This window comes from Colletotrichum jinshuiense, chromosome 8, assembly GCF_051148585.1.
Source record: "Colletotrichum jinshuiense chromosome 8, complete sequence".
Taxonomy (NCBI): domain Eukaryota; kingdom Fungi; phylum Ascomycota; class Sordariomycetes; order Glomerellales; family Glomerellaceae; genus Colletotrichum; species Colletotrichum jinshuiense.
Genome location: NC_139315.1, coordinates 327,887 through 349,316, shown reverse-complemented (window position 1 = coordinate 349,316; position 21,430 = coordinate 327,887). Strand labels below are relative to the sequence as shown.

At 49.1% G+C, this 21,430-nt stretch overlaps 5 protein-coding genes across 5 annotated transcripts; all 5 read left to right on the top strand.

The window, feature by feature from the left end:
* Nucleotides 1-608: 608 nt before the first annotated feature.
* Nucleotides 609-2,781, top strand: EsH8_VIII_000100 (cytochrome P450; the record flags this gene model as incomplete). Its single annotated transcript, XM_083269142.1, has 5 exons — nt 609-1,023; nt 1,125-1,193; nt 1,361-1,963; nt 2,026-2,350; nt 2,712-2,781. The coding sequence occupies 5 exons, from the start codon at nt 609-611 to the stop codon at nt 2,779-2,781; spliced, it is 1,482 nt and encodes a 493-aa protein (XP_083128910.1).
* A 1,838-nt stretch (nt 2,782-4,619) lies between these two features.
* Nucleotides 4,620-6,355, top strand: EsH8_VIII_000099 (Alpha/Beta hydrolase protein; the record flags this gene model as incomplete). The annotated part of the gene is made up of 3 exons (XM_083269141.1): nt 4,620-5,078; nt 5,128-5,230; nt 5,283-6,355. The coding sequence occupies 3 exons, from the start codon at nt 4,620-4,622 to the stop codon at nt 6,353-6,355; spliced, it is 1,635 nt and encodes a 544-aa protein (XP_083128909.1).
* A 4,638-nt stretch (nt 6,356-10,993) lies between these two features.
* Nucleotides 10,994-12,355, top strand: EsH8_VIII_000098 (glycosyl hydrolase; the record flags this gene model as incomplete). Its single annotated transcript, XM_083269140.1, has 1 exon — nt 10,994-12,355. The coding sequence occupies one exon, from the start codon at nt 10,994-10,996 to the stop codon at nt 12,353-12,355; it is 1,362 nt and encodes a 453-aa protein (XP_083128908.1).
* A 2,661-nt stretch (nt 12,356-15,016) lies between these two features.
* On the top strand, nt 15,017-16,044 carry EsH8_VIII_000097 (SDR family NAD(P)-dependent oxidoreductase; the record flags this gene model as incomplete). The annotated part of the gene is made up of 3 exons (XM_083269139.1): nt 15,017-15,080; nt 15,133-15,744; nt 15,827-16,044. 3 exons carry the CDS (start codon nt 15,017-15,019, stop codon nt 16,042-16,044), a joined length of 894 nt encoding a protein of 297 aa, XP_083128907.1.
* Nucleotides 16,045-19,038: 2,994 nt separating this feature from the next.
* On the top strand, nt 19,039-20,835 carry EsH8_VIII_000096 (general substrate transporter; the record flags this gene model as incomplete). The annotated part of the gene is made up of 3 exons (XM_083269138.1): nt 19,039-19,055; nt 19,113-20,289; nt 20,362-20,835. 3 exons carry the CDS (start codon nt 19,039-19,041, stop codon nt 20,833-20,835), a joined length of 1,668 nt encoding a protein of 555 aa, XP_083128906.1.
* Nucleotides 20,836-21,430: the final 595 nt, after the last annotated feature.

Sequence of the window (21,430 nt, the reverse complement as noted above, 5' to 3'; positions counted from 1 at the left end):
GAAAAGAAAAAGGGAAGGGAGAAAAGGATGAATGGTCGTTGTTTTTGAGGGCCGCTCTCCCGGGGGCATCAAAACTATCCCAAATTCTGGAGACCCACCCGTCCCGCCGTTGAGTGCTTTTGTACTCCGGAGACTAGCCGTGTGATCTGCACGCGGTAGTTCCCAACTGGTTAGTCCCCTGGAGTTGACACCGCTGATTCGCTCAGAGCGGGTGCCGACGGGATTTGGGTGGGCCAACCAGTTAGAGATGTAACTACCGACGCATATTGGTGAACGATTCAGGATGCCATTGACGACATACCACAGACTGCCTCAGAAAGCCTCAGCTTCTAGAGGACAATTTAAAAACCCGAAGCAAACATGAGGCTTAATAATATGCGCACGAATCATTGGTGTTATTTTGTGTTTATTTCCACTTGCATTTCCAAGTATAAATGCTCTTTCTGATTACTGCAGATTCATGACTTATTAACCCATCCCACGAACCCCTTCGGGAGCCTCTTCTTTCTATACAGTACTTTTTCGATCCTAGCGACCTCAAAATGGATGACATAATAGCACCCAAACATATACTAACTTCTTGGTCTGAATCATCTTTGATTCGTCAGATGAACATTTGGACCTCGCTCTGTCTCGGCATCATCCTCATCGGCGTATTTACCTTGGTACCCCACATGCGCAAACCCTCCCGCAAGCTCCCCCACATCAACCCTCGAGAGCACTTCGACTTCTTCAACCAAAAGCGGAAGAAGAACTTTCTTTTCAGTGCTCGTCAGTTGATGGACAATGGCAGAAAAAGATTTCCCGGCCAACCCTACAGACTCATGACAGATGTGGGCGAGACGATTGTCATTCCACCAGAATTCGTCCACAACATCCGCAATGAGCCCGGGCTTAGCTTCATGGAATCCTTTTCTGAGAATTTCCATCCCCAACTGCCTGGGTTCGACGGGTTTGCCGCAGCCAATATGCCTGGTGAAATGTTTTTCCTCGTCATTAAGAAACACATCACCAAACTATTGAGTAAGTAAAGACAAAGTTGTTGGGTTTTAACCTCAAACTTCAAGTTTACTATGAATCTGTGGCTCACCATGAGTTATCGCTGATTGTTGCTTGTGGTTCAGATCAGATCACGGAGCCTCTGTCGTCCGAAGCCAAGTATGCCATCGACCTACTCTTCGGCACTTCCAACCGTAAGTTACCTAAGTCTCTATTGGTTCTTCTACTTCTTTAGTGCGTATTTGCCATCATAATCGGTTGGAAAAGAGTAATGTGAAGAGCGAACAAACTGAGAACTTTTGGCTGGCTCCTATTTCTTGCAATCGTGTGGTATATTACTAACACGTCGTTTCTCGCAAAGAATGGCGCGAGATTAATGTCAAGGACGATATACTCGACCTCATCTGCCGTCTCTCCTCTCGCGTCTTCCTCGGCGACGAGGTATGCCGCAACGACGACTGGCTTGCCATTACAAAATCTTACACCGTCAACGCATTTCTCAGCGCCGAAATCCTACGACCTTACCCTCTTTGGCTTCGGTCCACCGTAAATCGGTTCACTCCGGAGTGCAAAACTCTCCGACAACAAGTATCCGACTCGCGTAGGATTATCGAACCGGTACTCCAGAGACGCCGAGATCTGCGTCGGAGAGCTCTGGAGAGAGGCGAGCCTTTGCCAAGATTTAATGATGGAATTGATTGGTTCGAGGAGGAGAGCAAAGGCCGCAAGTATGATGCCGTTGGCGCGCAGCTCGGGCTGTCAACTGTTGCGATCCATACGACTACCGATTTACTCGTCGAGACCATGCTTAGGATTGCAGAGCACCCAGAGCTATTCGACGATCTGAGAAAGGAAATAGTCGACGTCCTCAGCACTGAGGGCTGGAAGAAGACGGCTCTATTTAACATGAAGCTCATGGATAGTGTTCTGAAAGAGTCCCAAAGACTGAAGCCTGTAACTTCTGGTGAGTATACCTACTTCTGGAATTTGTGCAAGGTCCCTCCAAGTATTAACCGAACTCGCCAGCCATTATAAGCCGCGTTGCAACCCGCGCTGTAACCCTCCCTGACGGCTTACAACTACAAAAGGGCGAACGTTGTGTGGGTGATCTCGGAAGAATGCACGACCCCGATATCTACCCGAACCCCGAAACCTTCGATGGCTACCGCTTCTTTCGCATGCGCGGTGACCCTAGTTTGGACAGCCAGGCCCACATAGTTAGCACTTCCCCCGCCCACCTCGGATTTGGACACGGCAAGCACGCTTGCCCGGGTCGTTTCTTCGCTGCAAACGAATTAAAGGTTGCGTTGGCGCATTTAATTATGAAGTATGATTGGAAGCTCCTGCCTGGGTATGAGCATCAGTGGCAGGAATGGGGTTTTGCATGGTCCTCGGATGGGACGGCGAAGCTGTCAATGAGGCGAAGAGAGGCACCGGAGATAGATATCGATGCTATTTGAAAAGGAAGTATAGTTTGGCGAACGTCAATAAACAAGAGGTTGATCCAAGATAAACTCACAATCTACTTACCTAATTAGGGCAGCCTGGATAAATCATGGCGCTGTGCTGCCGTGGGGTGATCAACACCAGAAATTCCCATATGTATAGTAGAAACCCAATTTTTACTACGATATTGTAACTTTTGCGTTCTGGAACATGTCGTCGCATATGGGAATAAAATTAGGATGCTAATTTATCGCAGCTATCATCAGAGTTGAAAGCCAGTCGAGGATATCTGATGCTAAATCGTGCATCATCGCCAGCCTCAATCCTATAACCTAGTTGGATCCCACCCACGATGTGGGTCACTATGGCATTAAAATACCAATACAAGCTGACAGGGACGGACCACCATCAACCAATGTAATAAAGCATAACTAATGGATCCAACAATAGAGACGCGGCGGTGGCAACAACGATATCAAGAATCATAGCAAAGAGGGATTAATGAAGGCAACTCTACGCTGTTGTTGGCTGCTACTCAGAACCGCCATAAGTTGTAGAACATCACATTGGAAACCCCATGGGATGTCATTTACTAATTCAGGGGGCTTGTTCAACATCGTTGAAGCCGCGGTAGAGGAGTACGTGTCTAGCAGTGAGCTCTAGATCGGTCGGGTCCGTGTCACTAGCTTGAACAGACCACAAATCGGATGTTGTCACTATTGTCGATAATGCTAGTCCCATGGCATCGGGCCCTATTGTTTTTCTTTGCCGACACTCAGAACAGATGCATCGAAGGAGGCGCGGTCTTGGCAGTGCTAACCGGTGGAAATACTAGAAATGGCCTAATGCGAGCAGAGCTATCCAAATGCGGAAGGAAGCCTTTGCCCTTTTTGTTTCTTTCCTCTTTTCTTGTCGGGTATCATTTAGCTCAACAGGACGATGAGCTCAAAGAAACGACCCCGCCGCTGGCCTTCGGTGCCTGGGCCCATTTGTCTATGGAGGTGGACGGGCCGGCAATCCTACATGGTGTTTACTACCGGTAGTGTACGTCTTTCCGGTGGCTCGCCCCCGTCCAAGCGCAGGAAAAACCACGTGGAGGTCGCAAGGATCATCGCCCGTGGCGTGCAGCCCCTTGGCTGCAAAAGTTGTCTTATTCGGGAGATGGTGCAGCCTGTACCGCTCTGGTAACCCTAACTCCGATGAGTCCAGGCAAAGCTGACCAGATTCCAACCTCACTCGTATGAGGATGGCCGTTGGGAGATTTGATTCAACCCTGCACCAATCATGTTCACGAGTTCATCGTGACGCGTCTAGGTCTAGCGAGTGAAGACAGGAACACAGCAGGTTTGCGTCCCGAGATATGAATGACGAGAAAACGAAATACGTACTTCAGAACGTCTTGTGATATCTATTTCCTTCAGATAGAGCTACCTCGCAAGATTGTATATATCTGTGCTAGATCATTAACTTGTGGGTAATCCAAACGCATCGTCACGATACTCCCATGGGAGTTGACAAACTTTCGCCTAATTGGCAAGCGGCATAGCATGGCAGTCGACTAGAACTTGCGGTGGAGACACCAGCATTAATCAATGACCCCTACCCAGGTGCTGCGCTGGAGTGAGAAACAAGCGCGCAAGTGTGTCCTCGGCCATCACAGATCCTCCCTAGACTGACAGAAGCGCTGCTCGAGACCCACTTAAATTGTCAACCCTTGGCCGGACCTTTACATGTTTCCCGGTGGCGCTGGTTGATATTCCTACAGCAGCCACCACCGAGACAACCTCGGCTGCATGCGTCAATGGAGCCGGACCTGTCATCCGGAAATGAGCTCCTACCGGGTCGCTCTTGAGCTTGCCGCGCCCTAGCAGTGGCACCGACTAGATTAGCTTGTTGGTCAAAGCACTTTGCCGTCTTAGCTCGATGGGCTATCCGAGATGTCTTTGTTGTTGTTGCCTCCCGCCGGACAACACCTCAATAATCCCTCGGTGGCGCTAGAATTATTGACTCTCGGTAAATCCGCTGCTAGGAACTGGACAATGATGTCGACTTGGTTAAATACAATAGAAAGGCGCGACCAGAAGACATTCACAACCATCCTCATCACCAAGAGCTTCAACTCCATCATACCCTTCTTTGGTCTTCAGTGTTTGCCGACGTTTCTTCAGTTAATCATGGGTGTCAATAGCCATTTGTCGCTGACGCAAATCCTCCTCTCATCCACTTTCTTCCTCCAGGCCTTTGCTTTGCCCGGTGCCGTTGCTGGCCCGAGTGTAACCATTGCATCCGGCGTAATTATAGGCACTACAGCCGTACCAGCAAACCAAGCAGGATCGACAGCATACGCCAATGCATACCTAGGGGTACCGTTTGCCAAATCACCGCCTGTGAGGTTCTCTCCGCCTGAGGCCGCGCCTTCATGGTCGTCTCCGTTGTCTGCTCAGGCATTCCGGCCTGCATGCATCCAGCAGTTCACAAACAGTGGGGCTTCTCAAGTGTTGCAGAAGCAATACTTTGGCAATCCTACCGGGCCTCTCACAGATGAGAGCGAGGACTGCTTGTATTTGAATGTCTTCACACCTCCCAATGTGTCGCCTACAAGTAAAAAGGCTGTAATGTTTTGGTTATTCCCCGTGAGTATACCGGATCCGGATGGCTTGACAACTTTGCTGACAGTTACAGGGAAATCTGCAATTCGGAACTGCCAGTCTACCAATTTACGATGGAAGCTCATTTGCCGTCGCTCAAGACGTTGTTGTAGTGACAATCAACTACCGCACAAATAGTAAGACCCTCTTGCCTCGTACCCTGTTAAAAGCGCGCTGACCGATTGGTAGTCTTTGGATTTTCCAATTCCCCAGAGATCCCGACCGGTTCCCAGAACTCGGGTTTCTTGGACCAGCGCTTCGCCCTTCAGTGGGTCCAAGACAACATCGTTAAATTCGGCGGCGACCCTACACGTGTGACGATCTTCGGCGAGTCGGCTGGCGGCGAATCAGTGAAGCAGCTGCTTGCGAACCCTCCCAGCCCGCTGCCATTCTCAGCCGCCATCATGGAGTCGCAGCAATCCCTTCTGATTGGTTCTGGGTCGGACAGCTACCAAAAAGTCCTGAAACAGTTCAACTGCGACACCCAGGCCTCGCCAGTTGCATGCCTGCGACAGGTATCCGCCACAGATATCAAAGCATACATCGAGTCGGCTGCGCTTGTTTTCCCTCCTGTCGATGGTGACGGCACTTCAATCAGCGACGTCCGGAATAGCATCTCTTCGAAAAAGTGGCCCAAGATCCCCGTCTTGATAGGGACGAACCTCAATGAAGCCCGTGTCTTCCTAGCCGTGGAGGGTGTAAACGATGGCTCTAATGCCATTAGCACAGCGCTGGGTATTATTGGAATCAACTCAACTGACTCCAAGAACTCAATCATTACTCAGTATGCCGCGAAAAGCATCAGCGAGCCCTATGTTGTGGCCGATAGAATCGTCACTGATGCGGTCTTCACTTGCACAACATCTGCGCTATCCAGCTACCTCGCCGCAAACGGCTACACTGCATACCGCTACCGCTTCGATGCTTCATTTCCCTCAACCAACATCTTCTCCAACGCAGGGGCGTACCACACAGTCGAGATCCCTTCAGTATTCGGTACCTACCCTGAATACAGCAAGTTTGGTTCCATAACCCAACAGCAGATCAAGCTTAGTTCTTACATGCAGGGCTTGTGGGCCAGCTTTGCGAAGAAGCCGGACGGTGGTGTGGGATGGCCCAGGATTGGAAGCGCTCTTGGCTTCGAGCTTGGCCTTCTGGGTTCAACCAACCCTACTGGCGTATCAGTAGTGCCGACGCTCATGGCTGATTATCCTTGTAGTATTTATTTGGGCATCCAAAGCGTGCTTGGTCTGTTGTACTAAAAAGTTCTGATTTTAATAATTTTGTGGATATCCCTGGCTATTTCCTACATTTTATAGATAAAGCGTATCTATTTCTCTTCAACTATATGGAATATAAAAGTGACGAATAGTTATATTCACCGTCTTTCTATACTTGACATTGCGTCGGCTCCCTTACAATGTGCATGTCGGTAACATAGTGACAAAGTCAGTTTTCGCACTTCTAGCACGCTTTTAGGGATAGATGTTTCTGCCTGTTGTTTATGACTGCTTGACAGGGCTGTATCATTTCTGGGGAATCTGATGTAATGGTAAACCAACCGTAGACGTGAAGATGACTGAGTCAATGCATCTCACATCACAGTGCTCACCTTTGATCTTGGGGGTTTCGAAGATGATACACAGTCTATAAAGCCGGGATAACCCCAGCAAATTATTTCGAAAAACTCCTGAGCCTCTCGTTGCTCAGTTGACTAGGTAGTCTGTTTAGTATATGGGGGTCGGAGACGATGATAAGGAGAAGCAGAAGGGGAGCCCTCCTGCACCAGCACCTGCGCCGGCGCCGGCGAAAGGGAAGTTGGGGCTTGTTTCGTACGGTTCCGACTCAGATGATGACTGAGGGGCTGATGTGTTCAGTCACTGCAGGGCGTCACCGTACCGGCGCAGGTGTGGTGATGCCGTAATCCATCCGGCCAGCCTCGCGCAGCTTGCCGTATAGACCCACACATCCGGGCCGACCAATTCTCTTAACCCCAGTCCATAGACAACCTGTCTATTTACACATTATTCTGCCGCGTACACAAGTTACCTCCCGTTTGAGAAAGTTATTCAGTATATCCAAAACAAATAATGTTTTATTTAGTAAGTTTCCTTAAATCACTCCAATGTGCAATGCAGTACTTGTTGGTGTGTCCAAAACTTTAGCGCACGCAAACACACTTTAACCCAACAATCGTAGCTCCATCAAACTCAGCACATACAAGTGAACGTGCAACCATGATCGCGCAAAGACTGTATCAGAGCTTTTCGATAATGGATAGCCTCAACTTCTTGCCCTGCTTTAGCTATCCTACCATTTCCAAGCTGAATTCTTTCACCAACAAATTACCACCAAGTTGTTCTGTAGCCCAGTTGAAGACACCGAACCGGTATCCCATGTAAAAAGGCCATTCGTTATTCATAGGAAAATTTGGTCCAAGCTGTGTAAATGACTCCCCATCGGTACTGTACCAGAAGGTTACATACCGGATTTGGGTTTCACCTGTAAACGCGGGTGTAATATCGGCTTCAGCTCTCGCAGCCACAAATCGTTGCCGGCGATAACGGGTCCTTCAGCTCTCACAACGCCATTCGAAACTGTTGCAAAATTTTGCTTAGGATCCATACTGATGCCGTCGACATAGACAAGCTTTGCAGCTCCATTATCCTTGTGAATGCCGATGTAGGCACTTTCATCTCGTATGGCACTTACACCAGCTCGATCACCTTGGATCATTCCAGAGACGTCAAGCCGGAAAGTGCCGCGACTTTTAGGACCAATAATGCGTTGCGTCAGCGTATTGGAAGCTCCGTATAGCCCTTCACAAACAGTAGCTGTGTGTAACGTGAGTCCGTCGGGCCCCAGACTCCAAGCTTCGTTATCGGGGTTGTGGTTCCATTCCCATCGAGGATTCAGCCTAGACTGCCATGGAAATGCTTCAAAATAGGGCCCTACAGGGTTGACGGTTTTGGTAGTTGTTACAGGCGCCGGATAATTCTTTCCCCAACCACCATCTCCATCAAGAACCACATGAGGCCATCCTTCATTATCCCACGTAATAGGAGCGAGAACAGGTATACGTCCGCCAGGATAAGCATCAATGAAGGCCATGTAATGCCAGTCCCCACTAGGAGTTGAAACCAGGGCACCTTGGTGTGGAGCACCAGCTCCGTCGAGTGGAGCTGGAACATCCATTGCAACATCCCTGGCTTTATAAGGGCCCCATGGTCCGGATGTTGACATAAGCACATGCTGCTCAATCGCTGGTCGTGTTACCCAGATGTAGTAGTTGCCGTTGATTTTGTAGAATCGGGAACCTTCAAGGTATCGTCTAGCTTCTTCCGTATACACCACCTATACGCGTTAGAATGAGGATGAATATTAGTAGAGGTCAAGAGGCAAACCTCATTCCGGACTTCGCTTAACCCATCCGTTGATAGCTCCACAACATGGATGTCCACTGCACCATAGGCAATATACATGGTGTCATCATCGTCAACCAGCAATCCCAGGTCGTAATAGCACTTGTCAATGGGTGTATGATGTGTCCAAGGGCCTTCTGGATTGGATGCTGTATAAATATGCGTCTTCCCCCGCATACAGCCGTACCAATAGAAGAGATTGTTAGACTTGCGATATCCAAGCGTAGAAGCATAAATGCCCTGAACATATGCGCCAGTATCGCTGCCATTGAGGAAAAATTCGTCTCCAGGAAGTTCTGGTACAGAATGGCCTATGAGCTCCCAGGTAGTAAGATCGTAGGATTTTAGAACTGGCGCGCCTGGTGAATAGTGCATCGTGGAGGCAGAATAATAATATGTATCATCCACCCTTATAACTTCTAGGTCTGCCAGGTCATACCATAAAACAGGGTTGTTATAAGTCGCGGCTTGGCGAATGGTCATAGCCATGGCAACATTGCAGAAGCTTGCGACGGCGGCTACAAAAGACAGGTAAAAGTAAAGCTCCATTGAACGTTTTGATAAGTGATGGAATCGGTGGGTGATAAATAAGGTATGCTGAGTGATGAAACTGCAATTCAATAAATATTCACATTGGCTTCGGTGTCTCTTTTATAGCCGTCCTCAAAGACTCATTCTTTATTGTAGCAACAAACTCATACTGACATATGACCTTGTAATTTCTATTATTGGTGCGGCTAGTCACAATAAAAGGCGCCAGGGCTTCAAAACAGCCGGGTTATTGGAATTATTCATTGTTGCAACTCTCATGATCTCGCCGACCTATTACCCTTTTCAAAGAACATCAAAGTGGTTAGTGGCTAACATGTGAATGGCTTCATTAATGGCATTTGCGCGGTTACTTAGACGTGAAGTGGCATGCGGGCACCCCATGGGGAAACCTCGATTCGGTAAAATGGTCTGCGTTCGTTATTATGCGACGGACTAAGATAGATTGCCAAGCTTTTCCCTCCTCAATGCCGCATTGCCAAGAAACTGGGGAGGGCATTAGAGGGGTCAGCTGCCCAATCACCTCTATGTTGCGCCGCCGCTTCGCGCATGGGTTTGCCGCACACTTTAGAGGACAAGGGTAGAAATGTAGACAGCTGAGAAAAGCTGATGTAAACTCAGGCTTTCTGGTTGTCACTGTACCTGTTGATTATCAACAGCCATACGTACTTTGGAAATGAGGAGCACTAGACTCGAAGACAATGTTGGTAAGGCTGATAGTGACATGGTTGCAAGGCACATACGAAAGCGGGGATGACCGGCAGGGGAAGAACGATTGGTGCGGTTCCTGTTTTTCTTCTTTTAAAATGACCACTCAATGCTCAACTACTACCACACATCACACATATCTGCGGGGTAAATTACTGTGTCGTGGCTCGTACTTTTCAATCAATTTACCCGCCGCTACTCGCTCCAGTTAAATGTGTGGCTAGCATAGGTACCGTTGACATCATGTCGAGATCGATCTCGCGAATAAACTTGCAAGAAGACCTATTTATCCGGCAAATTGAATGCCGTTCCTATCACAACTGCTACCATGTTTGTAAGTTTTCATTGGTCAATCTGCTTCATGTGGATTGTATTCTAGTTAGCTAAGTCTTTGTTTATGCTTAAAAGGAGTCTGTAGGCGTAGCTAAAGGCGACGACCACGGCAATCTAACTTCATCCTGTGTTAAATTGAGACATCAACATGTTTTGCACCAAATGTGATAAAAATGCTCCGCGAACTGCGTCAAAGGAGATAAAGTAACTTAAAAATGATCACCTCCTCTTTATTCATACGACGAGGAGGGGTTAGGAGCCGGTGGGATAGTCAATAGACCCAGATTATCCCGAAGTAGCTGCAGCCTCTACAAAGCGGCCAGAACAGCCACAAGTAGAATGCACCGGCTTGGTACAGCCGGGCGAATCGCAACTAATGCGTTCATGTCAAGGGTACTGCAGGTGCTTACGACGATTTTGCCTCTGTCGACTTTTGTGACGGTCGCCTGACTTCGGTCGAACATTCATATTGGCGCGGATATTAAACTACGGACAAACCAAAATGAATGCAGGGGAAATGAACTTGTTTAGATTCAGATCTGTGTTCTTCTGTTAGTGTATTGATATGAATACCCGCATAACTTAGGAGCTCTGGTAGCCGCGGACTCTTCCAGTATAAACCTCCCAAAACAGTGAGGTACATGAGTTCACTCTGAGCAATCCACGACGTTACAAGGTAAGCTTCCTGTAGGGTATTATCAGGAGTTGTCCAACGGTGACGTAGCTATATAAACAGCCATGGCCATTCCGTACAACTTCTAGTTTAACAATCTCGGACCATTATAAGCACTCACATCCTTCAGAAAAGCGGAGTGTAGCTCAACATTCCTTTCTATTGTCAAACAAATAATACACTCTACTTCTGGTATTATCGTTGCTTCATTGAAAATGAGAATCCTCAACACTGGAGCCGTCGCCTGCTACCTTGTGGTACTCGATACAGTTCTGAACTTGCCTGGTATTGTCAACGCCATCAATCCGTTGGTACAGAACATATACACAGCAGATCCAGCACCCCTCGTCCACGATGGGCGTGTCTATTTATACACCGGCCACGATGAGGATAATTCTACGGATTTCAACATGCAGGACTGGCACGTTTTCTCATCTGTTGACATGGCCAACTGGCAACATCATGGTTCTCCTATGAGTCTTTCAACCTTCAGTTGGGCCATAGCGAGAGCTTGGGCCGGTCAAGCCATTGAGCGAAATGGCAAGTTCTACTGGTACGTTCCGGTTGAATCGGTCGGAAAAGGCATGGCTATCGGCGTCGCCGTTAGTGACAGCCCTACCGGCCCATTCGTTGACGCCATTGGGGAACCGTTGCTCGCAAACAACGAAATCGACCCTACTGTCTTCATTGATGACGATGACCAGGCGTACTTGTACTGGGGTAACCCGAACCTATGGTACGTCAAGTTGAGCGAGGACATGATCTCTCTCAGCGGTGAGATCACCAAAGTCGAGATGTCGGTCGATAGTTTTGGTGGCCGTACGGGCAACCCCGACAGGTCTTACATATACGAAGAAGGTCCTTGGCTCTATAAACGAGGAGGAATCTACTATATGGTCTTTGCTGCAGCCTGTTGCCCCGAGAATATTCAGTATTCGACAGGTCCTAGTGCTACCGGCCCCTGGACATATCAGGGCATTATCCAGCCAGCCGAGGGTCGCAGCTTTACAAATCATGTCGGCATCATCGATTACAAAGGGATTTCCTATTACTTTTATCACGATGGCGCACTGCCGGGTGGTAGTGGGTTTACTCGGTCCGTGTCCCTGGAGAGTTTCGTATACAACGCCGATGGCACCATTCCTAGGATTCCCATGACGAAAGAAGGCCCCGCGCAGCTCGGTACCTTAAACCCTTTTGTTCGCCAAGAAGCTGAGACGATGGCCTGGGGATCAGGCATTGAAACAGAAACCTCGTATCAAGGCGGCATGGATGTTACGTGGATCAACAACAAAGACTACGTCCAGGTTATTGGCGTCAACTTTGGGACCGGCGCTGTGTCCTTTACTGCGAGCGTTGCGTCCGCCAGGGATGGAGGCACTATCGAACTGCGCATCGACGCCGTTGACGGCCCTATTATTGGTACATGCACCGTCCCAGGTACCGGTGGTTGGCAGACCTGGAACAATATTAGCTGTGCTGTGACTGGTGCTGCCGAGGTTCATGATCTCTTCTTTGTCTTCTATGGCGCCGATGATTATTTTCTGTTCAACTTTGACTGGTGGCAGTTCGCATAAGCAATTAGTATTTTACAACCCCGCAAGATACAGATATAACCAACTCCACCCATTGACCAGGTCGCGGGTGGTAACTATTTGTATAGGAAAACGACAGGAGTCAGACTGTGACTCTCTGGGGCCGGAATAATTATGAAAAGTTATGTAGAAAGAGCAGAGGGGATTGCTTCATCTCTTTAGTAATTAACTCCGTGATACTCTGCTTGTGGCTTTGGTTATCATTCATTATGTGATCCTACCATCACACCTTTATTAATGTACAACTTTTTTCATATGTTCTTACTTGCAGACCGTAACAACAAAACCGGCCGAGCAGGTTAGTAATATCATCCCTTAGCTACACGCTGATAGAAAAATCACTATCAGCAATCTCAACATAGCATACTTAGTAGGCAAGATGCTTGCTGACACGTTCAAAATAACTTGAACCTTTAATTTGGACCGTCATTTTGAGCTAGACTTGTAAGCTAATCAGACTTTCTACGAAGGTTAGCCTTACCAAGGTTCTGTGTGTAAGGTGGTCTCACGGTCACTCATCAGCTATAAGACTGCCACAGAAAACCGCTTCTCAGTAGGATGGATAAGACCCACTACTTCCAGATTTCCCAAACACCGTAACCATAGGGACCGTCGTGGATGATGCTGGAGTAATAGCCTCCGGGGCTCTCAATCACAAGATTGAGGAACACCAACAACCGTCCACGGTCCAGCCGTTAACGTCGTTAGTGGAAGGCGAGATTAACGGCCAGTAAAAATAAGATTTAACTTCTATGCTGGTAATATATAACACCTTGACTACTGCATTGTTCTAGTGTTAACCTGAGAAAATCTTGGAGCACTATATGCAAATCCTGCATCAGTGCCAGTCTAGTTTCAATGCTTGTTATCTTGAAGGTTGCAAAGACATTGTCCAAGATCCAGACTGCTTGAGCCGTTCTTCCAAAAGCTCCCACTTGATCACTTCTCAGGTGAGACACGGTCGTGGAAACTTTTGACGAGGGATCTGAAGAACTCGTTGGGTCGAGATCGGTGGACTCCACAGGCAGCTGTAAATTCCCGTCGGCAATAACAGTGAGTAGTGGTTGCTCATAGGTTGCCTCTTCACAAAAGGACAACCTATTTTGAGGTGGGATTAGCCCTATACAACTAAGAAGTAATGCAGAATGAAGGGCGGAAAGATTAAAAGAAAACCCAGGCAATACCTCTCACAAATAACGACCCCCCACCAGGTATTGGCTGACTCTTCCGCCTGTATATGAGTCGCAAAATTGGTGTTGTTCTCGACAATGTGGCATTTTCTGAGATGTCTGGACGTTGGTGGCAGCAGGCGGTTATTGGTATGTATGCCGATACGATATGCCAAGCGGGCACAACTAACGACGGATGTTAAGGCGTCATCAGGCCGACCATCTGTATACTCATATATAGCCAGTAAGAGGCATGCTTGTATCAAATGAAGTGTGGGCGGGAATGACACTTGTATTTGAGCGAGTAGTGATTTTGTGGCGAGGTAAAGCGACCGCTGTTTTGTCGACTGATTTTTGCCTCCGTCCTCGTTGCACCAAGCTGTGGCTGGAGATGAAGTAACCAGGCACATGCCCAGAAGAAGCGCAGAAACCCCTGCTGGAGGATTCGAACCTAGCGCTACGACGCTATCTTGAAAGCGTGCTCGGGAGATGAAAGGCATGTAGCGATGAAAATTCGCGAAATAGCGAGCGCTGACCTCATCCACATAATGGTCCGTCTCGCGGATGAGATGAAGAACTTGAATGTATAGGCTGGCCTCCGACTCTGCTAAGCCAGCTTGCAGGGTGATTTCGCTAGCTAATGTGTAACCTATTTGGTGTGAACCCACAACTGCGAGTCTCCGATTTCGTAATGAGTCGGTGTGCCCATATCGACAGCTCAACCCTTTCCTAATTGTTTCCGTTCAGTAATTGACATAAATTGTGCAATGAGCGGTGTGCTTACTTAACACAATAGCCGCAATGAGGTAACAGCTTGTCACATTTCTTCTTGCGAGTTTTGCAGGTTACACAGACCTGGGCGGCGTGAGAAGCTCTGCAGCGGCCGCCGTCGGCCGACGATATCAAGGGGTTCATGATGGCACTTTTGGTTGTGTTAAGTAAGTGCATCCATACAAGGTAGCTTTGAAAAGATGTTTGTCATAAGAACGGAGCACATCCTTTGCCGTAAATGGAGTGCCGCCTATGCGCATCTCTCATTGTAAGAGAACATCCCGTGACGCCCCCGCTTAAAATTGAATTATAAAGCAACTTGATGCCAATGGCCATCGTTCCACTATCGGCCGCCGTCGGGACTTGCAGCCGCCGCTAAGCTAGTTATGGCAGACACTTGTGGAGTTTATTGGTCGGTGGTCGTGAGGTGCATAGTGAGACACAGCAGTTTGGAGTACGGAAACTGCCAATTACCCTCAGGAATTTCCGGGAATTTAATAATGTGGCTGCAGGATGATGGTGAATGCTGTACGGACGCCACCTCAACCACTCGGGGCATAAGCGTCAGGGCCCAAGTATATATTGGAGAAGTCCGACGACTGAACAAAGTTACGATTTCCTTAACTGCATCATTCATCCATCTGAACTGCTCCAAGTCTCCTCATCGGTATACACTTAAGTTCCAACTCAACAAGACACCAAAATGGACTCGAATACTCTTTTCAGGGTCGACGGCATCGTGGCCGTCATTACTGGCGGAGGCTCTGGTATGCCCCAACCCAACCGTTTCTCTGGACAGCAGTGATGACGGTTTTGTAGGCATTGGTCTCACCATGGCTCGGGCCCTCGTATCCAATGGTGCAGAGAAAGTTTATATCCTTGGGCGCCGCCTGAATGTGCTCGAAACCGCTGCGAAAGAGCATCCGAACCTGGTGCCTCACCAATGCGATGTGACCTCCAAAGAGGACCTCCAAGCAGCGGTTGACCGCATCACGAAGGAGGTCGGTTACGTCAACCTCGTCATCGCAAACTCGGGTATCCTTGGACCGGCTGTCCGCTTCAATCCAGCCCACTCAGTATCGGAGATGCGCAAGAATCTCTTCACCGACCTCTCCATGGAGGGCATGACTGAGACTCTCCATGTCAATGTCACAGCTGCCTTTTTCACCATGACCGCGTTCCTCGAGCTTTTGGATGCCGGCAACAAGAATGCCCTGAAAGGCGGCTTTGGCAAGCCCGACAAGGAAGGCAGTGATGTTATAGCTATTCAAAGCCAAGTAATTTTCACTAGCAGCATTTCTGCTTTTAGTCGACACTATGCGTCCACGCCTCCATACTTGGCAAGCAAGACCGCAATCATGCAGCTTACCAAGCAAGCTAGTAGCCAGCTGGCTAGATATGGCATTCGTGTGAACGGAATTGCGCCGGGATGTAAGTCATCCCAGTCACTGAAGCCGAGCCTTAACGAGGCAGTTGAAGCAAAAGGACAAATACTGACTAGCCACTCCTGAAGTGTTTCCCTCGGATATAGCGTCGAACTTGATAGGCACCCGTAAGCCGGAAGAAGAGACGGCGGACAACCCTGGGTTTATCCCAGCAAGGAGATTCGGCGGGGACGAGGAAATGGCCGGGTCAATTTTGTACCTTGCCGGTCGACCGGGAAGCTACTCCAACGGCTCAATCTTAGTTACAGATGGTGGCCGACTAAGCGCCATGACTGCCTCCTACTAGGACGACATACTAGAACCAAGAAAAAGGATGGTCTAGTATTACTCCCGGTTAGACTAGACACCGTTAGAACATGGGTCTATAAAGATTTGAAACGGCAGAGAGATATTGAGTGTAACGCAAACACTATGATCAAGCATATACCATTAGCATGTTTGCTACGACCCCACGACCCCAAAATCTATGCTGTGATTATATGGAGTATGATATGGTGATAGTTAGTAACCAACAGCAAGTCAGCCAAGTTAAAACTGCATTTGAAGAGGTGATGGAATCAATGTCATCCACAGCGCAATCTTGTGTCCGCCGTAACACACTCCAGCCTGATGGAAGGCATTTTCCCCATGGAGCCATGGCATATTGGGCGCGTTTTTGAATCCGGGTTTTATACATAATTAAATGGGCTGGGCTAATGCGAGACTCAAACTGGCAAAGCCATGGTTGGTTCCTCACAGAAATTATAGATATTGGAGAAGCAGGTAACGTACCCGTACCAGGACTGTTCAGCAACCAACTTTTGGCAAAGTTTTGGCAAGGAAACACTATCGCCATTGACTAAGCTCCAGACTCGAAGGGATATACCCTCAACTCATCGCCCGGACTTAATGCTACACAATGCATTGTGAAATGTGCATCAGAGAACAAACCCGAGGAAATAATAAATGTTTTTTTTCCCGGTCAGCTTCCAAAGCGCAGTCTCCTGGATGGAGGGGCTTCCCCTTTCTTTTCTTTTTTCTAGCCTCGGCCACTTACCGTGAAAAGCCAAGGCTCCGAACTTTGCCCCTGGGGTCTGGCCTCTCGTCAGCTTTTGCTGCTAGTGTTTCGTGGAATTGTGGAATTCGTGTCCGACCAGAGCCCCGTTAAATTTTCGTATTTCACACATCATTGAAAGCTATCTGTGGTCAGCTGTTCTACAGGGTATTGGGCCTAGAAGCGGTCGCAACGGAGTAAACACCCCGACGGCTATAGCACTGTGCAATATTGCTATGTTGTCCTCTCTAAATTTAGGACTCTGGACGGAGAACCAACGGCTGAGTTTAGGTTTTGTAATAATCGGACGATCAAAATTAGCGCATCAAGTTCTGCATCGAAGAGGATGAAACGGCCAACCCAAAGTGACTTTGCCTTTTGACAGCACAAAAGATGGAGAAAGGGGAACAATTCTGGGGGTGACTGTTGGGGAAGCAAGAGTTGGGGCGGCTGCTGGAAGGCTGGAGAATGCGGATGTACACGTGTAAGACCAAGAAAGCCAAGCCGATCAACTCCAGTTATCATTTCTCCTTCCCCATCAAAAGTTTGTCGAGTCGGTCCGTTGATTTCAGCGATGCGGCCACACCGTGGGGGATTCCCACTTGGAATCGGACCTTTAAAACTCCACAATGCACCCCGAACCGCGGAGAACGGGGCACCCAATTTGGGGCCCCGACGCTCCGCGTCTGGCGGTCAAATGCCCCGGCTCTCCGAAAAGAACTTCGTCGATGTATAGTACATGCTTAGCGGGGGTTCAGACAGGCCGAAAGTTGGGTTTAGTAGCGCCAGCAAGGCTTTTGCTAAGTCGGGGCTCCGCATCAGGAATTAGAAGCTCAGCAGCGATCTGGGGAAGTGTGTTGGAATCTGGGGATGAGCCAGAAGCAGACGCGTCGTCAAGTCTGGTTGAACGTCATACATGCATAGTATGCAGTGACCGTCCTATTCTGACAACAGGCGCACGACTGCAATAGGCTCAATGACAAACATTGAGCTGCACGGGGCGCCGGGCGCCGAGAGTGCGGAGGTGCCACGAACCGCGCTACTGGGTATCGCAAGGGGATGGCAGAGGCTCGGTGTGCCCTACATTCACAAACAGACTGATGGCCATGCTTCGTGGCTTTCCCAATATGGCACGGTGGGCCTCAAGGTATGGATCATGAATTTCGCTTGTCAGCTTGCTGCTTGACATGCGTAAGCCAGGTTTGGCCCAGAGGTGACTAGAAACTGGGCACTTTCTGCGATTGAGATAAACAGGTCGGATGCGCGGTTGGCTGACTCGCACGTGAGGGTCTTAGGATCGTCATCGCTATTATACTTGCATTTTTGTTCCAGAAGTGGTGTAGACATTAGGAGATTTGTCTGCAGAGTTTTTTCTTAGGGGAGCTATCGTGCAGGATTGAATTCGGCTTCTCACCGTGGGCTCACCTTGGCAGCTTGTTTGGTGTCTTGGCTGCACAAGTCAATTCCGTGTGGTATGGCTCGCTTACCCCTGCCTTGCCGCGGCCTATGACGGGGGCCAAGAAGCCGATCACCAAGCCTCACCCCAAATTTGTCCAACCACTGGGCTGCAGAGCGAGCCCCATGAACAGGTGCTTTTCGTCTGTTCCGCCTGTGTGCTGAGTCGGGCACTCAAGTCAGCCCAGTGGCTACTCCCGTCAACCAAACTCGATCGCAACCGCCCTTGTGGAATGTGGACTGTTTTTTACCCCCGGATTGTCGATTTGGGGCTCTAGGCATCGCGTGTGGCGCCTCACCAACCCCGGATCATGACATGGGGTGGCATTGTGGGATGGCATGGCCATGTACGGATACACGCGGTACTTCCCACTCTTTCTCACCCCCTTTTGACCCCAATCGCCCTTCCTGGTTTGTGCCCCAGTGACAAGAGACGGTAGGACCGAGTCGGCCTCTGGGTCAACGTCATAGCAACGTCCCCGTCATTAGTCCTCGGTCATGCGACCACGATCGTCCACAGTCGCAGCAGCGCTGCGTATAAAGCCATCATGGTGCATCTGAGAAGTGCCAGACGCGTCATTTGGACTTGACCACTCCTCGTCAATTGGTCTTCAAATATCTAGCTTCTCATTCCCATAACTTTTATGAGGCAAACCTCTCACTAGTTGGATCAGTGTGACCTCTGCATGATCCTATAAGCACGGAGTCTCTGTTCCTCTGTGAACCGTCCCCTCTTGCGTTAGAATTCCAAACCAACATCTTCAAGATTGACACGTGGGGGTATTCGCAATCATGGGGTTGGGTAAAAAGTAAGCTTCACCCACTACCGATGCCTTCAGGTCGTCCAAAACTAACATAACATGCAGGTCAATCCGTGTCAACGGCGCTGATTGCGGCATCGAGTCGCTTGTGCTTGGTGTCATCACTAGCATCGGAGGCTTCCTCTTCGGCTACGACACCGGTCAGATTTCGTCCATGCTCCTCTTCGAAGACTTCAAGAGACGATTCGCCACCGGTACTCCTGACGCAGATGGAATTCCTACATGGGTCCCCATCACCCAGTCCCTCATGGTCTCGCTCATGAGCATTGGTACACTGATCGGTGCCCTCTCTGGTGCTTACACGGCCGATTGGTGGGGCCGGCGAAGAAGCTTGAGCTTCGGTGTTGGCGTCTTCATCATCGGCAATATCATCCAAATCACGGCAATGAACTCTTGGATTCATATGATGATGGGTCGCTTTGTTGCCGGTCTGGGAGTTGGCAACCTTTCGATTGGTGTACCCATGTTTCAGTCGGAGTGTTCTCCGCGTGAGATCCGAGGCGCCGTGGTTGCGTCATACCAGCTTTTGATCACCTTTGGTATTCTGATTTCTAACTTGATCAACTATGGCGTTCGCAATATCCAGGAAACTGATGCCTCATGGCGCATTGTTATCGGCCTCGGCATTGGTTTCTCCCTGCCTTTGGGCCTGGGCATTCTTGTTGTTCCAGAATCTCCTCGCTGGCTCGCCGGTCGACAAGACTGGGACGGCGCACGCATGTCCATGGCGCGCCTACGTGGCCTGAAGGATGACCCGCATAACGAGCTTGTCGAAAAGGACCTTCAAGAGATGTTCAAGGTCATCGAGGAGGAGTCCAAGACTGGCTACGGAACCTGGGCCGAATGTTTCACGGGATCGTCTGGCATCCCCAAGACCGTTTACCGCACACTACTCGGCATTTGCATCCATTTCCTCCAGCAATGGACTGGTGTCAACTACTTCTTCTACTACGGAGCCACCATCTTTGAGTCGGCTGGTATTGATGACCCGATTATGACCCAACTCATCCTGGGAGCAGTCAACGTTGCATGCACTTTCTACGGTCTCTACGTCGTCGAGAAATACGGTCGAAGATGGCCAATGTTTATCGGAGCACTCTGGCAGTTCGCTTGGCTCACTGTCTTTGCCTCTATCGGCACTGCCCTTCCTCCCGAGACCAACCGCGTTACCGGCATTGTCATGATCGTCTCTGCGTGCATGTTCATTGCTTCATTCGCAGTTGTAAGTTATTACCTCCCCGCTTCCATTTCCGCATACTTCCACCAGTTGAGTAGTTACTGACTTGTACAACAGACATGGGGACCTATGGCATGGTGTGTTATTGGCGAGACGTTCCCGCTCCGAACCAGAGCAAAGCAGGCATCCCTCGCCACCGCTGGCAACTGGCTGGGCAACTTCCTCATCTCTTTCCTCACCCCATTCGCAACCGAGGGCATCTCATACGCATATGGATTCGTTTTCGCGGGATGCAACTTGGCTGCTGCACTCCTGGTTTGGTTCTTCCTTTACGAGACTAAGACTTTGTCCCTCGAGAACGTCGACAGAATGTACAGCGATCCAGCCGTCAAGCCTTGGTCTTCCAACAAGTGGGTGCCGCCAGGTTACATTACCCGTAAGCAAAAGGACGAGTCCGCCTTCCACCGCGCATCAATGACGACAGATAACACTGCCGTTGGCGATGGGAACAACAGGGAGAAGTCCAGTGATGAGAGACCCTACTCAGAGCACCATCACACCAAGAATGAGACTACGTCTAATGCGGTTTAATGTATAATATCGGACGTTGCAGGAAAGAAATTGTATGCATAGGAGTTGTCAAATATACTGCTTTATCACGAGATGGTGTTGTTACAACTGTTTCTGGACTCTGATCCGAACTCAATGGCCCTGTTTCTTGTGTGACAAATCGCCGCTTTTTCTCAGGGAAGATTCAGGGCTGTTCAGGCTTAGCATAGGCTCAGCTCACTCAAGATGACCCTACTCAGCCCTACATAAGGACCCTCACCAATTGCATGAACTAAGGCTTAATACTCGCGCAACATCCTACGTCTGCGTCTAACAATAATCTTAAGTACTCTGTTCCGCGTGAGGACCCTCGCTAGGGCATCATAGATCTCTAGCTGCGCCTCAAGGCAGGGAAAAAATTCAAAAGCTCGTTACTTAGCTACATCGAAGACGTGTATTTAACAGTCATACAAGCCTAGAGACAAAAGCGCAATAAGGAGCAGACGGCCTTCAAATCAAATAAGATGTTTAAGTCCCCAATACCTGCACTGAAACTAGACGCGAAGAAGGCTTTGCCTGTGAAAGGAGCGAAATAGCTCTTTACTCGCACAATTACGAAGCTTATTCGAAACGTCTG